We start from the raw sequence: 23784 nt of genomic DNA, 5'->3' as shown, positions 1-23784 counted from the left end.
TGGATCTTCACCCAAAATAGAATCAATTTTCCCTTGTCACACAGACACACACACAACCTGTCCACCAAGTTTCATCAGAATCCGTCCACAACTTTTTGAGATATCCTGCACGCAAACAGACAAACAAACAGACAGACAGAGGTGAAAACATAACCTCCTTCCACCTTCGGTAGCGGAGGTAATTACATGGGCATGTCTCCAATATGGCCATAGATACTCCAATAACATAAAAGATAAAATGATATGATGTATCTTGAATACCATGAAGTTCTTTTTGAGCAGAGTAAAACTCTGCCGTAAAACTTACTGCCTGCCATAAAGTCTCTGTCGTGGATGGCAAGACCACATGGATTGTAAGGTATGACAGAATGCGTAATTTACGAAGGAAAATGGCCCAGAACAGTCTCCTGATGCTTTCATTGAGGTTCACAGGGTGTCATACTGGTTATTGAAAAGAGAATGCTAAAGTGACCTTTCCATATACCGTATGCGTACTTTTGTTGAAGCAAATCGTGCAATACCTCCTCCTTATGTAAATAGATGTGATCATGTGACCCTTTTATAAGGCATATAATTATTACACTTACACAGGGTAGGGAGGAGTATGGATGGAAGAAATTAGAAATGCCAACATCGAGTAAAGGAACAGAAGGGAAGAGGATAGGAATGGAGGTACCTCTATATTGTGTACATATACAGTAGGTAGGGAGTAAATTGAGGAAAAGAAGAGAATGTCTGATGGGGTAGGAGAAGGAAATGAGATGAGTGGAATTTGGGAGAGAATGGGGGGGGGGGGGGGAGAGGGGTAGCGATTAGGAGGATATATGAGTATGGGGACAGAATATAAGGGAAGAAGCAAAGAAAGAGAGAAAAATTCTGCCATGTTAGCATACAAATTACAGTGAATAGATGAGTCCAAGAGTGAAGGACAACAGGGTAGTAAATGTCTGAGTGGAGACAGAAGCGATGGGAATATTGGATGGGATATTAAGGGAACTTGGGAAGAGACTTGTATGAGATATATCGCTGAGGGGGTGGAGGTGGGGTTTGGGGAGGTCCCCATGTAGATGCTTCTCAAAATAATTTACGAGATCACGCCATTGTTATCCAGTTCGGGAAAAACAGAGTGAAACAAGTCAGAAAAAAACATTTTATAAAAATTAAAAAACATGTCGGGATGAAATCCCCCAAACACACAATACAATCAAACAAGGGAGGAAATAATTAAAAGGAAGGAATGACAAGATAGGAATGACAGCACAATACAACACCACAATCCTTTTACGTATTGCTATCACGACATATTTTCACAGTTTTCCGTCTCAATCCCACAACAAATAAAATACATAATTACACCAACCCACACTACAAATCTACAACTACCACTAACATAGACATCTTCATACAGTTGGTACTCGTGGCAACTATTACAAAAATGTCAAAAGATGTTGTGATGGCAATATATAAAAGGATTGTGGTGTTACCCCTACCTTATCATTCCTTACTTGTTTGGTTGTTTTTTTGGAGATTCCATCCCAACATGTTTTTTCATTTTTTTTAGAAAATGTTTTTTTTGACCTGCAATACAAGCCGCCAATGCTGTGGCCAGCTGTATCTGTCAACGCAGCTTAGATTGACGCCATGCGTCCCCCATGTGATTGATTTACATACGCTTAACTCTCGCTCTTCCACGAGCCTCGATCATGTAAAGTAGTAATACATTTTTTTGCAAACTTATCTGAATTTTAATCCAATCTGGGTTAGCCTGGTGTTGGCTTTACGGTTGAGGTGGCTGGCTTTAGATCTTAGGGTCTTGAGGTCTTTAGTTTGAGCCCCTTTCGTCTGTTGCAATAACACCAGGTGGGTTGACTGAGCCTGGCATCCTTCCAAGGTCGGAAAAACGAGTACCAGGTTACTGGTAACGGGCATCAGCGGCACAGCTGCGTCTCCAGAATTTTTTTTTGTTGCAACCAGCAGCCACAGTCTGCATACGAAATGCCAACAAACGATCCGGGACCCGGTAAATTATTGCCAAAATTACCAAGCTAGATCCGACCCGAGTTTTTGCCACCGAGTCCCAGCACAATTGGGAGGGTTCTTTTCAAGTTGGTGTGTGCTGTCCCAACACTTTTGAACATGAAGGTGAAAATAAAGTCTGAAACCAAACTCAGGAACAACTGATCACACAACTCCCACCATCCAGTATCGTTACCTTCAACTTGTACAATGTTATTTTGAATTCTTACCTTTTGAGAAAGAATCATCTGAACATTCAGGTTCCACCTTCACCACCACGATAGGATCTGTAAATGAAAAGAAAAACCTGCTTTAAACAAAGCACAAAATAACATCAACAAAGAACAATCACTCAACCGAGCTGGTGATGAGAGCCAGTGATTTCCCATTTTAAAAAGTGCTTTTTCCATTTCCACAAAACCCGACTTCTGGTTCAGTAGACGAATTCCGTTTTGCGTTATCAGTGGATAAAGCATTTATTTGTGCACTTGCAGTGAAAAAATTTTTTTTTTCCTCAAGTCTTCACCCATCAAATCATCCGCGGCGCGACTTGTATAACAATATGATATTAGAAACAGCAGGTGGGAAAATCTGGAAACTGGATCTGTGGCATGTAGCACTCTAAACCAAATTAATCTGGACTATGATGTCCATGTATGCTCATCTACAAAGGACTATACAGACATGGCAGTATGTACATTGACATAAATTGACACATCGAATTGACATAAATACACCAGGGGGTTGCCATCACTTCCCAGGCACGTTTCAATTTGTTTCTATTCCGAGTGGTGGAAGACGGTCACCTTTGATTGGTCAAATAATTTTCATTGATAAACAAACTTTTACAAAGTTCGACCATACGGTTTCATTTTGTTTTTCAGGTGGTTTTTTTGACGTTTTTGAAAACTCTCAGGAAGGAAAAAAGTGGAAATTTGGAAGGAGATTAACTTGGGGGTGGGTGGAGGGTGGTTTTTGATGAGGTGAGCATCTGAGATGGTGGTGAACAGCTGCCTTGAAGAGTTGGAAGGAAGAATTGAGATTGAAGAGAATGTGGAAGTTGGTTCCACAAGCAGGAAATAAGAGGAACAAATGAGTGGAGGTGACGGTACAAAACACAGACAAACAAAAGGCGGGAGTGGATGTGAAGTTATGCCTGGTATTGCCATAATGGTTAGGGTAGTAGGCTTGGGATCCCAGGGTCCTGAGTTCAAATCCCGCTCGGCTGGTGAATTAATACCACGTGGGTTTGACTCTACCTGTCATCCTTCTGAGGTCGGGCAAAATGAGTGCCACTTGCTGGGATGATTGAACCATTCGAGTATCTTGCGTCGGAGTGGCGAACCGTCTAGGATTATGCCGAATATCCCAGGAGACTGCTTCGGTAGCACCGACACCCTGCACAGAGTATGGTGCCGATGGATGGATGGAGGTGAAGTTAGAGCTAGCGGTACTCCTAGGGATTGGGAGGTGTAAGATCAGCACAAGGATAGTGGGAAATGGAGTTCTTCATGTAAAGTGCAACTCTGCTGCTTGTGCGGGGTTCAGGCCTATCAAATTGGAGGAGACAACAGCTGGCGAGAGACAGGAAGGAGTCAGGCATGTCCTGTGTGAGGAAAAATTCTGTTTAAACAGATGATGGCCGGTTTATCAACTGCTGCCTGGATTGAGAGATTTGTCAGGTCAGATGTTTGAGGACCACACAGTTAGGGACAAGGGAGAAGGCTTTGCGAGGGGCAGTGTGAGAGGGAGGCTTTGAGTGGGAGCGGTGAGGGGGAAGCATTGAGAGGGTGGGATGAGTAAGCAGAACGAGACGAGGGGACATGAAGTGGAGGGATGCCGATTCTAGATTCCCAAATTGGACAAACGAAGATAAAGATCTTTTTTTTGGATACACAGTCAAGGCTCGTGGAAGAGCGAGTACAGTGAACAGATCAGGACGTAACAGACAAAAACAGGACACAAAACATGCATGTATGGGGTGGACAAGTTGGACACAGAAGAAAACTCCTAGGAGAAAACTGGAAAATTGGAAATCTTGGGATGAGATAAGATTTTTCTTTTTTGTTCAAGGCATGAAGAAATATGGTGCTGTGCGTGTGCGAGGATGATTGGTGGACCAAACGCTTAACTGACAGATAGTTTTGTAAAATAATATTTGTGAAAAAGAAGAGGAGAAATAGATTGTGGTGAAGAAGGTGAGTATGAAAGCACTCCACACAGATAAATAAGGGTAATGAAGCATTTTTAAATGACTTTAAAGGAAGAAGCATTTATATTCAATGAAGATTCAGTTTGGAGCTATTAAGAAATAGGGGAAAAAAACGAATGCAGGACAGAAAGTACTGGCAAAAGGAAATTCAAGTAGAATGAGATTGCTGTGGAGTGGAAAAATAAAGTTTTTTTTTTTGTTTGTTTTTACTTTTTGAACTGAGGAGGGGAAATAGGATAACGTTGGAGGTAGAAGTAAAATATTTGGGAAGAAAGAAGCTATTTAGTGATTTGAGTGGAAGCAATCAAAATCGACATGCACAGTGATGCTCATCCAGAACAGCTGCGATCGACATTATCTGAGCATTGATGGACACCATCATCGGTTGTGAATCTAATTGCGGTGTATTCTTTTTTTGTTTCTACTCTTTGTTATGATGGCTGTGGGAATTAGGTTTGTAGAGAATTGCACACACAAAATCAGACTATTTCATGATTATCAGAGAGTGCGCTAACATTCTCTATGTTGGGATGGTGCGGATAAAATTGTCGGTCCCACCCACTATATACAAAACTAAAGTTACAGTAGCTTCTCGAAAAAGTCGCTTAGGCTACATATGAGAGTCTGCTTGGTCTGTTCAGCTGATTGTCAAGGCGAGATCACTTTTCAGTGCTCCAGACCATGGCAAAAAAAATAAATAAATAAATAAATAAATCAAAAAAACCGAGATCAGTCAAAACTGACAAATCCTCTTCTGAATATAATAATGATAATAATACTAATTGATCATCATCTTCAGATGGCGTATTTCTGAGCTCCCTCTCTCAATGGCAGACTGGTACCATCCGACAGAGTGCTACATGGTGCAGCATCCTTTGCTATCGTAATTTTAATAGCTTGAAAGGATTCCACGAAAAGTACACAAAACTGCATTCCTTTGTAAAGGTGGGTGGGACTACGACTGTCAATCAGCCTGATGGGGGCGGGGCCGCGAGACACATTTGCCCGAGGGCCAATCAGACCTATATGGGTGTGGTCAACGGTGGAATATTATCAGGAAGTCGGTGACAGCAACAACTCGCAGATATTTCTACAAGCCGGTAGGCGACGAGGGATTCGCTAGGATCGAAGCGCTGGATATGATGCTTTTCATTCTGACTGATCCACCAACGAAGATTCATTGCCAAGACGTATTGGTTCACAGACAATCGTTCCTCTGCCTGGCAAGATTTTTCCTATTGCGTATTTTGCCAACTGGCACTCCTCATAAAAAATGAAGGTAAATAGACACCCTATTTTTGAAGGACTACCATTTGAAAAATAATCGGTTTGCTGATTTGTGCTGTGGATCCTTGCGTTGCAGACACACACACACACACACACACACACACACACACACACACACACACACACACACACACACACACACACACACACACACACACACACACACACACACACACACACACACACACACACACACACACACACACACACGGGAAACCCGATAAACTTCTCTCAATGCTCTTGTTTGACCACACCTCCTGAGCCACACAATATTTTCATAAGCCACGCCCACTTTCCTACGCCACTCCAACTTTTCATCAACCACGTCCACTTTCCCTAAGCTCCGCCCACTTTCCTAAGCCCCTCATAAAAATGACGGTGAATAGACACCCGATTTTTGAAGGACAACCATTTGAAAAATAAAACCTCAATCAAAAATCGGCTCAAGTAAAATTTTCTTAATATCTCAAGTGTTTAATTCCGAAGTCTCGATTCTCCACATTCAAAACTGAAGGACAAGTATTGAAAATACTGTACGCGTTTTTTTGGCCGCAGCAACGGGTGGTTGCTTGGCAACGAAACTCAAACGCGCACATTCCCAACACATATTGCACATGTCGGCAGAGTTTCATCGAAATCGGTTCGCTGGTTTGTGCTGTGGAGCCTCGCGTTGCAGACACACACACACACACACACACACACACACACACACACACACACACACAACCCGACAATAAGGGATATCTAGCGAATCCAATAAACTATGTACTATTTATAAAGTTGGATCGTCTATAAAGTATGAACAGTACCATGACATTTTGAACACGTCCATAAAGTTTGTACTACACCATTTGTAAATCAGCCATAGAGCCATTGAGCATATATATTTCTACAAAAAGTAAAGAAACAAGTACAGGTACATTCAAAGTGCACCTCCCCCATGCCAAATAAATAAATAACATATCCTCCAGCGCACGACATCGTCGAGGCGCCTTCGTCATCGAGCGATGCAGCTGTGCAGCACATGGAGACAGAATTGGGAGGGAGCGGTGTCCAATAACTGATTGGTTTATTGATTAATTGCGTCATTGAAATAAATAATAATCGTAAAAAAAACAATTCATTTCTTAATCAATTGGTTAACAGCACACCTAAACCACTACTGTTTCATCCAAATCTGCAACCTTTTGAACATTCAGTAATTAATCGAAAAATTAAACAATTAATGGATTAAATCAAAAATACCCTTTCTTGTCAAATCACTTGTTCATTGTCATGTCTAAATATCAGCTTCCGAGCTCAAAATGTGCCTTAGATATTGTAATTAGTCAATTAATTGATTAATCAAAAAAGAAAGAATACTCTTTTTGCCAAAGCTCTTGTTCACTATTGTGCCTAAATTTCAGCTTCTGAGCTCAAAGGATGGCTGACATATCGCCCGGACAAACAAACAAACAAATGGAGTGAAAACTGAGTATGCCTTTCAGAATGCATTATCACCGGGTACCCGGCGAAGACGTCATGCAGCACCTGGAGATGGAATAGGGAGGGGCAGTGTACAACAGGTAATAAAACTTTTTCTTTTTTTTAATGCAAGAGGTTGTAAGGATGTTCCTCCAAAAAGTATGTAAACAAGGTATGAATGGCCACAAGAAATAATGATGTGAAACCACCCCTACATCTTTCTTTGAATACATGGTTGTCTCTTGAAAAGACTGTGTGTGTGTGTGTGTGTGTGTGTGTGTGTGTGTGTGTGTGTGTGTGTGTGTGTGTGTGTGTGTGTGTGTGTGTGTGTGTGTGTGTGTGTGTGTGTGTGTGTGTGTGTGTGTGTGTGTTTTCAATATAACTGTCTTTTCTGGGGACAACTATTATTATTCAAAGAAAGATGTAGGGGTGGTTTCATATGACCATCCTTACCTTGTTTACATACTTTTGGGAGGAACATCCCTATATCCTTTTACATTTAGCGGAAGACAGGGTGCCAATCACGTGTGTGTGTGTGTGTGTGTGTGTGTGTGTGTGTGTGTGTGTGTGTGTGTGTGTGTGTGTGTGTGTGTGTGTGTGTGTGTGTGTGTGTGTGTGTGTGTATCAGGGCCATAATTTTTTTTTACAATTTGAGCTTTTGTCATCAAATTGTCAACAAATCTATATTACGAGAATATGGAGAAGACAAATTAATCATATTGTTCAAATAATATTCATTATTAATTATTATTATTGTTGTCATTATTATTGTTTGACCCTTTTTGGCCTTTTTTTTTTTTGCTTGATTTTTTTTAACAGCTTCTTTTCTCTCAGCAACCGCTTGTCCGATTGACACAAAATTTTCAGGGTAGGAGAGACCCTCCCCCCATCCCAACAGAGAATATTTTAATTATACTTATGACGTCATAGGTCATGTCATGTGGCAGCCATCTTGGAGTGAATCCAAAAAATTAAAGCATTAGATCTCTGAAAATTCTGATCAAAATTTTTTTTAACCATGACATGTCTCATGACATCTTGACATCTTAACATGTAGACCAGCCATCAATGTTTTCATCAAAATCCTTGTTTTTCATTGAGATTCAGTGTGTATGTCCAGGTCTTAACATTTTTACCAATTGAGCTTTTGTCATCAAATCTTCAACAAACCTTGATGATGAGATTGTGGAGAACACAAATTAATAAAATGTACAATATTTTATAAATGTCGTTTTCGTCGAGAGTACAAAGTAGACGCGGACAAACTTTCCATTTTCAGATGCTTTCCGGTTCATTGTTGTAGTATTTACATTTCAACGTAATCAGGATTCTTTTCTGCAATTTACTACATTCCGAACCTGTTTCAAATTCAGTTTTCCGTTTCAAGTCACGAATTCCATAAAATAAATCTGTTTTTCACGATCGCATAAGATCGCTGGATTCAGATAACCACACGTCTCACCCTTCAGAACCAGAAAGAAAACCATGTTTCCCATTCGGAAAACAAATGACAAATTCCAATTGAACAGCAGGCAATGCAGATCGTCGGAAAATGTTTCACCATAATGGGATGTATTAAGATCTGGAAGAAGAACTGGACACTGAAGGATTAAAGGGGATCATGTTATCAAAAGTGGGAATTTCAAGGGGATGAAGCTGATGGAGGAAGTCTCCAAAGCATCAGCAACTTTGATGTCATCTCAACATTATTAGAATCTCCACCAATGAAGCCAAAGCACCAGGCCTGTTGCTCTCACATATCATGGGCAAGTCAGTGACCTGGCTGTTCTTTACCACCTCTCCTCCAGTCTCACGACCTTTCTTCTCTCGTCCCTCACCAGCTCCTCCGGGATAAACATGTTCTTCCATTCATCCTCTGCTGGTTCAACCACCAAAATCTGGGCTTTCTGCACACGTTCCCTTTTTTGTTCTATTTTTTCCTCCCATTTGTTGAACTGCATTCCAGATTGTTCAAATGCACTCTGGGCTAACCGGATGGCCCAGAGGTACGCACACTCGCCTCTAAGCTGTCTCACCTCGGTTCGAATGCTGACCCAGTTGTAAACTGTCATCCTGGTGTTTCACAGGCAGGGGGATTCATCAGTTTTTGTGCCATTAAATTATTATTATTGTTTTTCTTATCGTGAATGATAGGCAGTTGGTGACAACTGAGGGAGACACATTTTCGGTTTATGCCTACTTTGGAAACAACAAATACTATCTTCATTCTTCAACAGACATTGTTTCAAGAAAACAAGACGGTTTCATTGTGGGTTCATGGATCACATGAGAAGGTTTCAAGGGAGGTGGTATGTTGCTGTTTGAGGGAGAAGATAGTCACTGAAAGACTGATAACTATGTTTGAGGTGATGGACAATGGAGTAAAGATAACAATCAGAAATCATATTTGTAGCTCAGAGGTGTTTGAGATCAAGGTATATTTAAAAGAATCATTTTGATGGGTGGTGGTGATGGATGTGTTGATTGAAGGTGAAAGGAAGAAGGATACCCTTGGAAATGTTGTTTGTGGACGATAGCATGGTGAGTTCAGCATTGCTTGCATGACAGGAACTGAGGATAAATATATAATGGGGAAAGCAGAGGTAATGGAAAGCAATTATTATCAACAGAGGTAATCATTGTCAGTACTGCACGGCACATTAAAACCTGTGTATTAAGAGTTGAAGAACGAATGCTTGACTGGGGTCGGGTGAAGCGGCTTTCAGGCCACCCTGTAGATGCTTCTCAGAAATCATGATATCAGAGGGAATTAATGTGTGCTGGGATGTCAGGATGTGCTGAAGAAGTTGTTTTATTCGTGAATATCCATCGTGGACACGTCTGTATTAGTTGGGGTGTCTGCTCAGATCAGCCTTTGATATTGATACAGATCGCAGAAAACTCGGACCAGAATTGAAGAAGATGGAGCTGGAGATGGACAACAGGGAATGTTCGGGATCGAGGATTGTGGAGAGGAAAACTCGTCATGCTGACTCCACAAGGTGGGATCAATTGGAATATTAAAATAGTATTTGAACGTAGTACATAGATACACTGTGCACGATAATGTGCTCGAGTCCAATGGATTATATAAATAAATTAATAAAAAATAGTATTTTAATGGATCTTCCACATATCGTGAAGATTTTCTTGAATTTAAGCTCCGCAAGGAGCTGAGACTCGAGGTCCCCTACTAGTCCGGTCAGTTAGGGTCAAAATATTTACAGACGGGACAAAAGCACCAAACTTGGCGAGAAGGTAGATTCGAGTCCAGAGATTAATTTTTTTTAAAGGAGACAGCGACGATCGATTCTCTGCTCAGTACCAAATGGGCCTAAACTTGGCCCAGATCGATGGGTGTGACGCCGGATTATCGGTGTGGAGGAACGCGCGAATTTGACGACCCGCCCTAATTATACGGTGCTCCGAGTGGAGGAACTATGGAACATCAACAATGGTGGCAGTAAGTTGTGCTCTGAATTCATGTCATTCTTTCGCGTTAGAAAATCCATTTTCGGGGTTGAAAAGGGAGTGGTAGGTCGCGTTATGACACCAAATACGATTTTACTAGTCCATACATCCGAATGGTAGAGTAGAGGCGTGTTGTTTGGTTGGAGTTGTGCAAAACAATGATGATTTTTACGATGCCAGCCACCCGCCGGAAAAATGATTTTCAATGATAGCCCTACATGACATGCAGATCTGTTGCCTCACCCACAGCAGAGTTATTACCCCCCTCACCCCCCCAAAAATGTGACCTTGCAGTCTGACTACCCTGCCCTATTATTGGCTGGCTTTATTGGAATGAAGGCATGGGTGGTTTTGAGGTCTGTACCAGTGTTGTATTATTGCCAGCTCTCATACTGAGCAATAATACCTGTACTAAGTCTTGAGGGATATTCCTTCTTTTAAATTTCTAATATGATTATGGATAACAGGATGAAAATAACATCTCAATGATGTGATAAGTCAATGAATGTTGTGATGATCAATGATAATTATTGACTCTTGACAGCTGAGCTTAGTGGGCCCCACCACAAACCAACTAGCCATCATGGCATACTTATACAGACCACATCATCAGGCAGTCAGCATCTATCTTCATCATTATTTATATCTGATTCTGATGACTGATTGATTTCTGAGATTTGTTTCTGGCCTATCAAACCTTGTGGTCTTTTCATTCATATGAATGTCATTCAATTCTTTTGTATGGTTCCTTTTTTGTCATTCTCATCAAACTGGCATATAAGGGCTTTGTTTGCAATTACAACGAGCTAAGTCTTCTTTTTTGTTGAATCAATTGTTTTTGTTAACCGAGGGATAACTATTAAACAGTTCACTATCGATTGAGTCCCCCAAGGGCCATCAAAAGCTTGAAATGTCACAGTTTTAGTGTATTGGAAAACGAAGACAATATTTACCAAACAGTATATCTGGAGTGAAAAAAAATCAGTATCTCTGGAACCAGATGAGCTAGGACCAAAATTTAAAGGGTTCCTTTCTCAGAATGACATAATCCTTCCACAAGTCATGGTTTCTTTACCTGCTGACCCTATTTGATTTTTTCCAATCTACCTACCGAAAGGGGCAAAGTTCACATAGATCACTATATCTTCAGGTTCTAGGTACGGGAAAATCTAAAATGCTTTCAATATACTACGAGAAGCTAGTTTCTCCCAGGTGTTTTGTGTATTTTAATAGCCGACCCTTTCGTCTCAGCAGAGGCTGGAGCATGCGGTGGCAGCTACCTTCGATTGGTCGCTTTGCCTGATTTGCCAGACAGACACACTGGAAGCCGTTAAATGCCCCCTGGATGCTATATGTAACGTTCAGGAAACTAAGATACGTCCGTACCAGAGTTTTCTCGAGAATGTTCAATGTTTTCGTGAGATCGACGCGCTGCCTGTGCCGATTGAATATACTGCGGACGCTGTTGACATGTTCGTAGTGAACAGAGCCGCTTGGCATAAATCGTGCTACTCTCGTTTTAATGATCAGAAGTTGAGTAGATGCCTAAAACGCAAAATCTGTGGCCCTCAAAAATGAATCTTGGCCATCAGCGCAGCGACCTAAGAGACGGTCGTTTGCCAAATCCCTGTGTTTGTTCTGTCAAAAATGTGGACCTAAACTTCACGAGTTCACAACATTCGAAGCCTATGGGAGAGCGAGGCAAATGGCAAAAGATCTCGAGGATGATTCTTTGATAGCAAAAATATCCGGTGGCGATTCAGTCGCTTTGGAAGCTAAATACCATTTAGAATGCCTCGCATCATACAAGAACAGGCATAGATCTGTAAAAGGGCGGAAAACAGAGATACTGAGGAAGAAGATAAGAAGGTGAACGAATCGAAAGCGCTTCGTGAACTCCTGACGCATATCGACACTTACATTTCATTGCCGTTAAGCATATCCACCCATGGTCAAGGGTGACCTGAATGAAGCAGGTGTTCAGGTACACGTTGCCGTTTTTCCACTTGACCGTTTGTCACGTACCACGTTGTGGGATGTTTCCTGGCTCAGCGTTCAGTTTTCGGTATTATTGCTCGTATCATTATTATACTAATTAATTAGTTTCTGATTCCTGTTAATATGCTGTTCGGAATGTTTTCGTATACATGCATTTCTCTTGCGTGTGCATGGGAATTTCAAGCTCCATGCGCAAAATTTCGAGATTTTCAAGAAACAGATGTTATATTCTAACGTTATTTAGATTTGTTCAGTATATTATAATACTGTCGATTGAAAAGCGTAATGTTTACACCATCCTGGCTTTGTGGTCTCATCAATTATGGAGAGATTTTTGAGCAAAATCGACTTTTATTGTAAATTGGTGTAATGTGACCTTTTGACCTTGAAAATTGACCTTCAACATCAAGGTCGGACGTGTCTCCTTTTCTCAAAATGTTTACTTTGGTGCCCTCTATCTACATGCCAAATGTGGTGCGTTTGTCCAGTCTGTCACTGTTTGGCCTTTTTTTTTTACCCGAACTGACTGGACTATACGTTTGTGGTGGTTTGAGGAATGTCGATCTGTGAAACATGGAAGTTAAATGTTCAACGGTTTTTTTAAACATCGCGAACACAATAGTACATGGACGGATGATCGGCTGGTCGGTCGGAGCTCATTTTAATGTCCCTCGTCTCCGACCTTGTCTGAGTGGCAGGGTACAACTATCTACGGCTTGTGTGTTGAACATGCTCTCAGGTAATTATCCTCCCGCCCACGTAGTATAGGTTCTCATTTCAAATTTATCAACGTCCGTGCGTACGTCATAAACAGATGTGAACGTCATAAACAGATGTGTACGTCATAAATAGATGTGCGCTCAAAATTACCTGTACAAGAGAACCCCGTACCTGGTTCCTGGTCCGTCCCGTCCCCTCCATCATGAAGGTTCTGAACGTCCAGGATCCTGAACCCGCAGATCCCAGCAGCCCCTTCCGGACCCCCTCTGTTCCCTCCATCAGAACCCGACGAGCTCGGATCGTGGACGCAGTTCGTGGGTTCTCGATCCATGACCCCTCAGTTCAAGAGAACCACCACGTTTGGTTCCACCTCCCAGAATCCCAGTATCATCCACACTCTCTCGGACACGAACTCGATCCCGATCTCGGTCTGTGTCCATTGAGTCTCCGAACCACGTGGTTCGATTCACCGGAAGTACGGAAGAAGTTTAACGGTCCTGTGATTGACCGGAATCTCTCGGATTAACATCAAAACCGTCATTCTTGTTTCAGATTTTCACTTTAACTTGAGGAACAGAATCTGAATCGTTCTGATAACCGAGAAGGTTAAAGGCGGAATGGATAACTTCAGCTGACGCGATACACACACAGGACGGTGTTTTTTATTTGTTTTTAACTCTCACCAGGTAATCGGTTACGGGAGCTTGTGGGATGACACGTCGTCCGTCCATCCATTCATCCATTCATCTGTTCGTCCATCCATCCACACGTGTTTTCAACTGCTTCTCTGAAACTACACAAACGATTTCGATGAAACTTGACCACCACCTTCATCATCCGTGATGTACTAAAGTTTGTTCATCCATCCATACATCCATCCATTCACCCATCCATCCATTCATCCATTCACACATCCATCCATTCGTCCATCCATCCATACATTCACCCATCCATCCATACATTCATCCATCCATCCATCTATTCGTCCATACATCCATCCATCCATCCATCCATTCTTCCATCCGTCCATCCGTTCATCCGTCCGTCCATCCATCCATTGAAACCATACTCTGTGCAGAGCGTTGGTGCTGCCTCAACAGTCTCCTGGGATATTGGACACAATCCACGTCGCCACTCCGACGCAGGATACCGGATACAAGCCGGTACTCATTTTGCCGACCTCGGAAGGATGACAGGCTGAGTCAACCCCACCTGGTGTTCATTCAACAGCGGAGCAGGATCCCAAGCCCACCATTCCAGCTATTAAGCCAACACCAGGTATAAAGTTTGTTCAGGACATTAAAAAAACAAGAAGCGAATACTTCGATATCGCTTGGCTGGGGGCAGTAAAGTCTCGGTTAAGAATGATGAAACAATTTTGCAGTTATAAAAATGTAAATGTAGACACGGTGAATTAGCATGCATGATGGGAAGAGTTGTGACGTTGGACAAATTTCTACTTTTAGCCCTCAGATCAAAGGGGCGTACGCGGCCATAAGTGTGACAGAAGACACAGGACAGAATAGACAATTATATAACAGCGCGATGTCGCCACGCTGTAATAACACACTAAGGGCCAATTCCGCAACAATATGACCCACCTTGTGGCAGTAGTTGCACGCAGAATTCTTGAAACGGCACGTAGTGGGAGAATGCTCACCGTTGCAGCGGAAACAGCATTTACCAGCACCAGTCACCAGGCAGTTTCCAGGTGTTTTGGTCAGATTTTCTGGTTGGATGTTGTTCCACGCGATTGACAGATGACAGGTCAGCTCCACGTTTGTAAGCGATGGAGCGAGCAACATCTACAGCATTTTTGTCTGCACACTCCATTGTGATAGTGATGTCCTTAGCACTGAAAAATGTCAGAGTCCGTTCAGCAAGTAGGCGGCGGCAAATTTAATCTTGCTTCACTCCCACGACGACCAAGTCTCTTAGCATGTCGTCGAATGTAGTAGTACCAAAGTGGCAATGCTGGGCAAGGTGTTTCAGATGAGTTCCGAATGCCGAAATGGACTGCGTCGAGGTTTGGCGACACATGTAAAATTGTATCGACTCACAATGACTGAGGGTGTGGGTTCGCAGTGCTCCTTCATAGCTGCTACAAGCTCGGCGTGTGTTCAATCCATCGTTGTCCTGGGCATGGCGAGATTCTTCAGAATAATAAACTTCTCACTGCCGCATACCGACATCAGGATTGCCTCATTCTTGGCATCATCCTCTTTTTTTTTTTTTTGTATACCGTGGTCGAGGCTCGTATGAGAGCTAACACACAACTCACAGCAAGGAGGCATGAGACAAGAGGGGCGGGAGTGGAAGGGACAAAACAGTGGGGAACAGACACATTAGGTGAACTGTGGAAGGGAGAGGGATGGGGATGGGATGGGGAACATGGCGAAGAGAAGATGGACATTTCAGGGACTTTCAGGAAGGAAAGCAGGAGAAATGAAGGAAGTGGGCTTGGGTGGATTATCGGGGGTAGAAAAGATCGAGGATTTGGATAGGGGAAGATAAGAGGTGGTGGTGAACAGCTGTTTTGAAAGCCTGGAGGGAAGAATGGGAAAGAATAGAGTGAGGAAGTTTATTCCAAAGGCGGGAAAAAAAGAGGAATGAAAGAGTGAAGATGAGCAGTGATTCGTGATTTTGGTAGTTTTACCAGAAGGGGGTTGTTGGCAGACCTTGAGCGCCCTGTGGAAATGTGGTGGGGATAAATCGCAGAGAGAGCAGGGGGGGCAAGGCTGGAGAGGAGTCGGTAGAAGACAGAAAGACCACCGACCAACCTGCGGTGATTGAGTGAGAGGCCCAAAGACTCAGCTTCATTGCGGGAGATGCCAACGATCTTAAATGCCCTGGTTTCGACAGCGTGAATCCGAGAAAGGTGGGAGGCAGGAGCACCAGCCCAGAGGGGAGAGCAGTACTCCATCAGGCTACGGACAAAAGCTTTGTAAGTGGTCAGGAGCTCAAGAGGGCCGAGGAAGGACTTAGCACGACGGAGGATTCCCAGTCGGCGACTGGCTTTTGAGGCGAGGTTGGAAATGTGACTTTCCCAGGAAAGGTCATGGCAGATAGTGAGACCTAGAAGCTTGAAAGAAAAGACTTCTTCCAGAGGATTGTTGAGAAAGTGGATGGGGGGTTTTGTAAACGGTCCTTTCGAAGAGACATAGTGAGAGTGTGAGATTTGTCTGGATTGAAAGACATGTTCCACGTGTTGGACCAGTTTGTGATTTTATCCAGATCTGCAGTGAGCGAAGAAGCTGCTGCTTGCCGGTCTGAGGGATGACAGATGGTACGGCAGAGGGTGGAGTCGTCGGCAAAGAGAAATAGAGGATTTTCCAGAGAGTCGGAGAGATCATTGATGAAAACCAGAAAAAGAACAGGGCCCAGAACGCTACCTTGAGGAACTCCAGCCTGCACAGGAAGAGGGGATGAAAGAACTCCATATAGGGCCACACGTTGACTGCGACAGGAGAGGAAGTCTGCGAGCCATGAGTGGAGATGGCCTTGAATACCATGGGAAGAGAGTTTGGTGAGTAGGGCAGGGTGCCAGACTGTGTCAAAAGCACGTGATATGTCCAGGGATACGGCTCGGATTTCCTGTCTGGCATTGAGGACCTCCATCCATTGATGGGAGAGCAGAAGCAGCATATCCAGGGTAGAGTGACCTGGTCTGAAACCAAATTGATGATTGGAAATCAAGCCATTGGAGAAGAGGAAGGATTTCATGTCTGAAGCGATGATGGATTCCATCACCTTGCTGATGATTGGGAGAAGGCTGATTGGTCTGTAGTTATAGGGATCTGTTTTTGCACCTTTTTTATGCAGGGCAGTGATGTTAGCAGATTTCCAAGCAGATGGCAGATGACCTTGGGCAAATAAGAGGGTGAATAGAACAGAGAGAGGGTGAGCAAGAGCAGAAGAGCAGGCTTTGAGGACACGTGGGCTGATGCCGTCTGGACCGGTTGCAGAATCTGACTCGAGGTTTGAAAGCAAGCTCTCCACCTTGTCAGGAGAAAAGGATACAGAGTCCAGGGACAGTTGGGTGCGACTGGGTAAAGTGGGTAGAGAAAGTGATGGGTTTAGGACACAAGATTTAGCTGCAAACACCGAGTTTAGACATTCAGCTTTATCACGTGTGGAATCAGCAGTGCGGCCATTTGAGGTAAGGGAGGGGATGGAGGGGGAACATACACCAGAAACAGATTTGATTAAACGCCACCAGGATTTTGAGGAGGGAGAGAGGTTTGAGAGTTCAGACTTGAAAGACTTGAAAGACTTTGCTTCAGACAGACTTTGCCATTCGCCTGGTAGTAATACTGTCGACACTCAATGTACCCCTCCCAGCTTCCTTCGCGGAGGTTGAACTCGTCCATATGGCAGTCGGACATGGTGATCGAGTCGCGTATACAGTGAAATCATGAATTGGTCGGCCAATGGATAACCGCAATAGCTCGGCTTACTTTCCATGCGCTCACCAGAATCCCATCCTCGTCGCCATGTCATGTGTCAGGCAGGGAAAGCAGTTTGAGTGCACCATCAGTCTTTTATTGTGCTCCACATACAGAAACCTAAGAACCATCAGTAGGCCGAGCTTCGTCGTGCCCAGCTGTGTTCCCGCCTCCTGATAACCTCGCTTCTAGTTAATCCAAAACATGAATACAGGACAGGTTTTTTTTGTTATGGTCTGGAGTACTGAAAAGTGATTCCTGCCTGGACAATCTGCTGAACAGACCAGGTAGGCTCTCATGTGAAGCCTCAGCGACTTTTTTAGAGAAGATAGTCCAGCATTTGTTTTTCGACACCATCCCCACATAGAGAGTGCTAGCCGTAGCGCACTCTCGAATATTACAAATATGTTCATTATTAAGGTTTATGGAAGTGGCGTTCGTGGTCAATACTCGTGAGAGGAGCAGGGATGGGGGGGGGAGAAAATATGTAACAATGAATTGGAAACAAATTGGATGATCAAAAGTTTGGTTTTTAAACTTCACTCTCACAGGTGAACATCGGCCAATGCAGCAATATGAGAGGATCCGATCAAATTTTAAAATATATCGAGGAACTTAGGCAGGTACTTAACGTTCGCTTAGTCTTTCAGCTGCGTTCCAAATGCCACGAAACACACTTACTGTTGCACGCAACATGCATTGTGCGTGATTCATACCCACGTCATGCCTAATTCATTCCCGCATTGTGAGTGATTCATTCCCGCATTGTGAGTGATTCATTCCTGAATTGTGAGTGATTCATTCCCGCATTGAGTGATTAATTCCTGCATTGTGCGTGATTAATTCCCACATCGTGCGTGATTAATTCCCACATCGTGCGTGATCCATGCCCGCATCATGCCTGATTCGTTCTTGCATCGTGCGTGATTAATTCCCACATCGCGCGTGATTAATTCCCACATCGCGCGTGATTAATTCCCACATCGTGCTTGATTAATTCCCACATCGTGCTTGATTAATTCCCACATTGTGCGTGATTAATTCCCACATCGTGCGTGAATAATTCCCACATCGTGCTTGATTAATTCCCACATCGTGCTTGATTAATTCCCACATCGTGCGTGAATAATTCCCACATCGTGCTTGATTAATTCCCACATCGTGCTTGATTAATTCCCACATCGCGAGTGATTAATTCCCACATCGTGCGTGATTAATTGCCACATCGTGCGTGATTAATTCCCACATCGTGCGTGATTAATTGCCACATCGTGCTTGATTAATTCCCACATCGTGCGTGATTAATTCCCACATCGTGCGTGATTAATTGCCACATCGTGCGTGATTAATTCCCACATCGTGCGTGATTAATTCCCACATCGTGCTTGATTAATTCCCACATCGTGCGTGATTAATTCCCACATCGTGCGTGATTAATTCCCACATCGTGCTTGATTAATTCCCACATCGTGCGTGAATAATTCCCACATCGTGCTTGATTAATTCCCACATCGCGCGTGATTAATTCCCACATTGTGCGTGATTAATTGCCACATCGCGCGTGATTAATTCCCACATCGTGCTTGATTAATTCCCACATCGTGCTTGATTAATTCCCACATTGTGCGTGATTAATTCCCACATCGTGCGTGAATAATTCCCACATCGTGCTTGATTAATTCCCACATCGTGCTTGATTAATTCCCACATCGTGCGTGAATAATTCCCACATCGTGCTTGATTAATTCCCACATCGTGCTTGATTAATTCCCACATCGCGAGTGATTAATTCCCACATTGTGCGTGATTAATTCCCACATCGTGCGTGATTAATTCCCACATCGTGCGTGATTAATTCCCACATCGTGCGTGATTAATTGCCACATCGTGCGTGATTAATTCCCACATCGTGCGTGATTAATTCCCACATCGTGCTTGATTAATTCCCACATTGTGCGTGATTAATTCCCACATCGTGAGTGATTAATTCCCACATTGTGCGTGATTAATTCCCACATCGTGCGTGATTAATTCCCACATCGTGCTTGATTAATTCCCACATCGTGCTTGATTAATTCCCACATTGTGCGTGATTAATTCCCACATCGTGCGTGAATAATTCCCACATCGTGCTTGATTAATTCCCACATCGTGCTTGATTAATTCCCACATCGTGCGTGAATAATTCCCACATCGTGCTTGATTAATTCCCACATCGTGCTTGATTAATTCCCACATCGCGAGTGATTAATTCCCACATTGTGCGTGATTAATTCCCACATCGTGCGTGATTAATTCCCACATCGTGCGTGATTAATTCCCACATCGTGCGTGATTAATTCCCACATCGTGCGTGATTAATTCCCACATCGTGCGTGATTAATTCCCACATCGTGCGTGATTAATTCCCACATCGTGCGTGATTAATTGCCACATCGTGCGTGATTAATTCCCACATCGTGCGTGATTAATTGCCACATCGTGCTTGATTAATTCCCACATCGTGCGTGATTAATTCCCACATCGTGCGTGATTAATTCCCACATCGTGCGTGATTAATTGCCACATCGTGCATGATTAATTCCCACATCGTGCGTGATTAATTCCCACATCGTGCTTGATTAATTCCCACATCGTGCGTGATTAATTCCCACATCGTGCGTGATTAATTCCCACATCGTGCGTGATTAATTGCCACATCGTGCGTGATTAATTGCCACATCGTGCGTGATTAATTCCCACATCGTGCGTGATTAATTCCCACATCGTGCTTGATTAATTCCCACATCGTGCGTGATTAATTCCCACATCGTGCGTGATTAATTCCCACATCGTGCGTGATTAATTCCCACATCGTGCGTGATTAATTCCCACATCGTGCGTGATTAATTGCCACATCGTGCGTGATTAATTCCCACATCGTGCGTGATTAATTGCCACATCGTGCGTGATTAATTCCCACATCGTGCGTGATTAATTGCCACATCGTGCGTGATTAATTCCCACATCGTGCGTGATTAATTCCCACATCGTGCGTGATTAATTCCCACATCGTGCGTGATTAATTCCCACATCGTGCGTGATTAATTGCCACATCGTGCGTGATTAATTCCCACATCGTGCGTGATTAATTGCCACATCGTGCGTGATTAATTCCCACATCGTGCGTGATTAATTGCCACATCGTGCTTGATTAATTCCCACATCGTGCGTGATTAATTCCCACATCGTGCGTGATTAATTGCCACATCGTGCGTGATTAATTCCCACATCGTGCGTGATTAATTGCCACATCGTGCGTGATTAATTGCCACATCGTGCTTGATTAATTGCCACATCGTGCTTGATTAATTCCCACATCGTGCGTGATTAATTCCCACATCGTGCGTGATTAATTTCCACATCGTGCTTGATTAATTCCCACATCGTGCGTGATTAATTCCCACATCGTGCGTGATTAATTCCCACATCGTGCTTGATTAATTCCCACATCGTGCGTGATTAATTCCCACATCGTGCGTGATTAATTCCCACATCGTGCGTGATTAATTCCCACATCGTGCGTGATTAATTCCCACATCGTGCGTGATTAATTCCCACATCGTGCGTGATTAATTGCCACATCGTGCGTGATTAATTCCCACATCGTGCGTGATTAATTCCCACATCGTGCGTGAATAATTCCCACATCGTGCGTGATTAATTCCCACATCGTGCGTGATTAATTCCCACATCGTGCGTGATTAATTCCCACATCGTGCTTGATTAATTCCCACATCGTGCGTGATTAATTCCCACATCGTGCGTGATTAATTCCCACATCGTGCTTGATTAATTCCCACATCGTGCGTGATTAATTCCCACATCGTTCGTGATTAATTGCCACATCGTGCGTGATTAATTCCCACATCGTGCTTGATTAATTCCCACATCGTGCTTGATTAATTCCCACATCGTGCGTGATTAATTCCCACATCGTGCGTGATTAATTGCCACATCGTGCGTGATTAATTCCCACATCGTGCTTGATTAATTCCCACATCGTGCGTGATTAATTCCCACATCGTGCGTGATTAATTGCCACATCGTGCTTGATTAATTGCCACATCGTGAGTGATTAATTGCCACATCGTGCGTGATTAATTCCCACATCGTGCGTGATTAATTGCCACATCGTGCTTGATTAATTCCCACATCGTGAGTGATTAATTTCCACATCGTGCGTGATTAATTCCCACATCGTGCTTGATTAATTTCCACATCGTGCTTGATTAATTCCCACATCGTGCGTGATTAATTCCCACATCGTGCGTGATTAATTCCCACATCGTGCGTGATTAATTCCCACATCGTGCGTGATTAATTCCCACATCGTGCTTGATTAATTCCCACATCGTGCGTGATTAATTCCCACATTGTGCGTGATTAATTCCCACATCGTGAGTGATTAATTCCCACATCGTGAGTGATTAATTCCCACATCGTGCTTGATTAATTCCCACATCGTGCGTGATTAATTCCCACATCGTGCGTGATTAATTCCCACATCGTGCGTGATTAATTCCCACATCGTGCGTGATTAATTCCCACATCGTGCGTGATTAATTCCCACATCGTGCGTGATTAATTCCCACATCGTGCTTGATTAATTCCCACATCGTGCGTGATTAATTCCCACATCGTGCGTGATTAATTCCCACATCGTGCGTGATTAATTCCCACATCGTGCGTGATTAATTCCCACATCGTGTGTGATTAATTGCCACATCGTGAGTGATTAATTTCCACATCGTGCTTGATTAATTCCCACATCGTGCGTGATTAATTCCCACATCGTGCGTGATTAATTCCCACATCGCGAGTGATTAATTCCCACATCGCGCGTGATTAATTCCCACATCGTGCGTGATTAATTCCCACATCGTGCTTGATTAATTGCCACATCGTGAGTGATTAATTCCCACATCGTGCGTGATTAATTCCCACATCGCGAGTGATTAATTCCCACATCGCGCGTGATTAATTCCCACATCGTGCTTGATTAATTGCCACATCGTGAGTGATTAATTCCCACATCGTGAGTGATTAATTCCCACATCGTGAGTGATTAATTGCCACATCGTGAGTGATTAATTGCCACATCGTGCTTGATTAATTGCCACATCGTGAGTGATTAATTGCCACATCGTGAGTGATTAATTCCCACATCGTGAGTGATTAATTCCCACATCGTGAGTGATTAATTCCCACATCGTGAGTGATTCATTCCCACATCGTGAGTGATTCATTCCCACATCGTGCTTGATTAATTCCCACATCGTGCGTGATTAATTCCCACATCGTGCGTGATTAATTCCCACATCGTGCGTGATTAATTCCCACATCGTGCGTGATTAATTCCCACATCGTGCGTGATTAATTCCCACATCGTGCGTGATTAATTCCCACATCGTGCTTGATTAATTCCCACATCGTGCGTGATTAATTCCCACATCGTGCGTGATTAATTCCCACATCGTGCGTGATTAATTCCCACATCGTGCGTGATTAATTCCCACATCGTGCGTGATTAATTGCCACATCGTGAGTGATTAATTTCCACATCGTGCTTGATTAATTCCCACATCGTGCGTGATTAATTCCCACATCGTGCGTGATTAATTCCCACATCGCGAGTGATTAATTCCCACATCGCGCGTGATTAATTCCCACATCGTGCGTGATTAATTCCCACATCGTGCTTGATTAATTGCCACATCGTGAGTGATTAATTCCCACATCGTGCGTGATTAATTCCCACATCGCGAGTGATTAATTCCCACATCGCGCGTGATTAATTCCCACATCGTGCTTGATTAATTGCCACATCGTGAGTGATTAATTCCCACATCGTGAGTGATTAATTCCCACATCGTGAGTGATTAATTGCCACATCGTGAGTGATTAATTGCCACATCGTGCTTGATTAATTGCCACATCGTGAGTGATTAATTGCCACATCGTGAGTGATTAATTCCCACATCGTGAGTGATTAATTCCCACATCGTGAGTGATTAATTCCCACATCGTGAGTGATTCATTCCCACATCGTGAGTGATTCATTCCCACATCGTGAGTGATTAATTGCCACATCGTGCGTGATTCATTCTCATGTCATGAGTCATTCATTCT

General features: G+C 43.3%; 1 protein-coding gene across 1 annotated transcript in view; it reads right to left on the bottom strand.

Annotated features, from left to right (window-relative positions):
- The window catches only part of LOC147010014 (uncharacterized), a 104629-nt gene that overhangs the window by 14535 nt on the left and 66310 nt on the right, over nucleotides 1-23784 (bottom strand). The window contains exons 8-9 of the mRNA XM_085861222.1: nucleotides 13319-13504; nucleotides 2247-2303 (exon numbers count right to left, since the gene is read on the bottom strand). Of these exons, the coding sequence (XP_085717348.1) occupies nucleotides 2247-2303; nucleotides 13319-13504 (243 nt within the window). The remainder of the gene's footprint in view (nucleotides 1-2246; nucleotides 2304-13318; nucleotides 13505-23784) is intronic.

This window comes from Eptatretus burgeri, chromosome 17, assembly GCF_056783735.1.
Source record: "Eptatretus burgeri isolate ZD-2024b chromosome 17, Ebu_testis_v1, whole genome shotgun sequence".
NCBI classification, from domain to species: Eukaryota; Metazoa; Chordata; class Myxini; order Myxiniformes; family Myxinidae; genus Eptatretus; species Eptatretus burgeri.
Note: the sequence above shows the minus strand (reverse complement) of the source record. Positions and strands in the feature narration are given on the sequence as shown.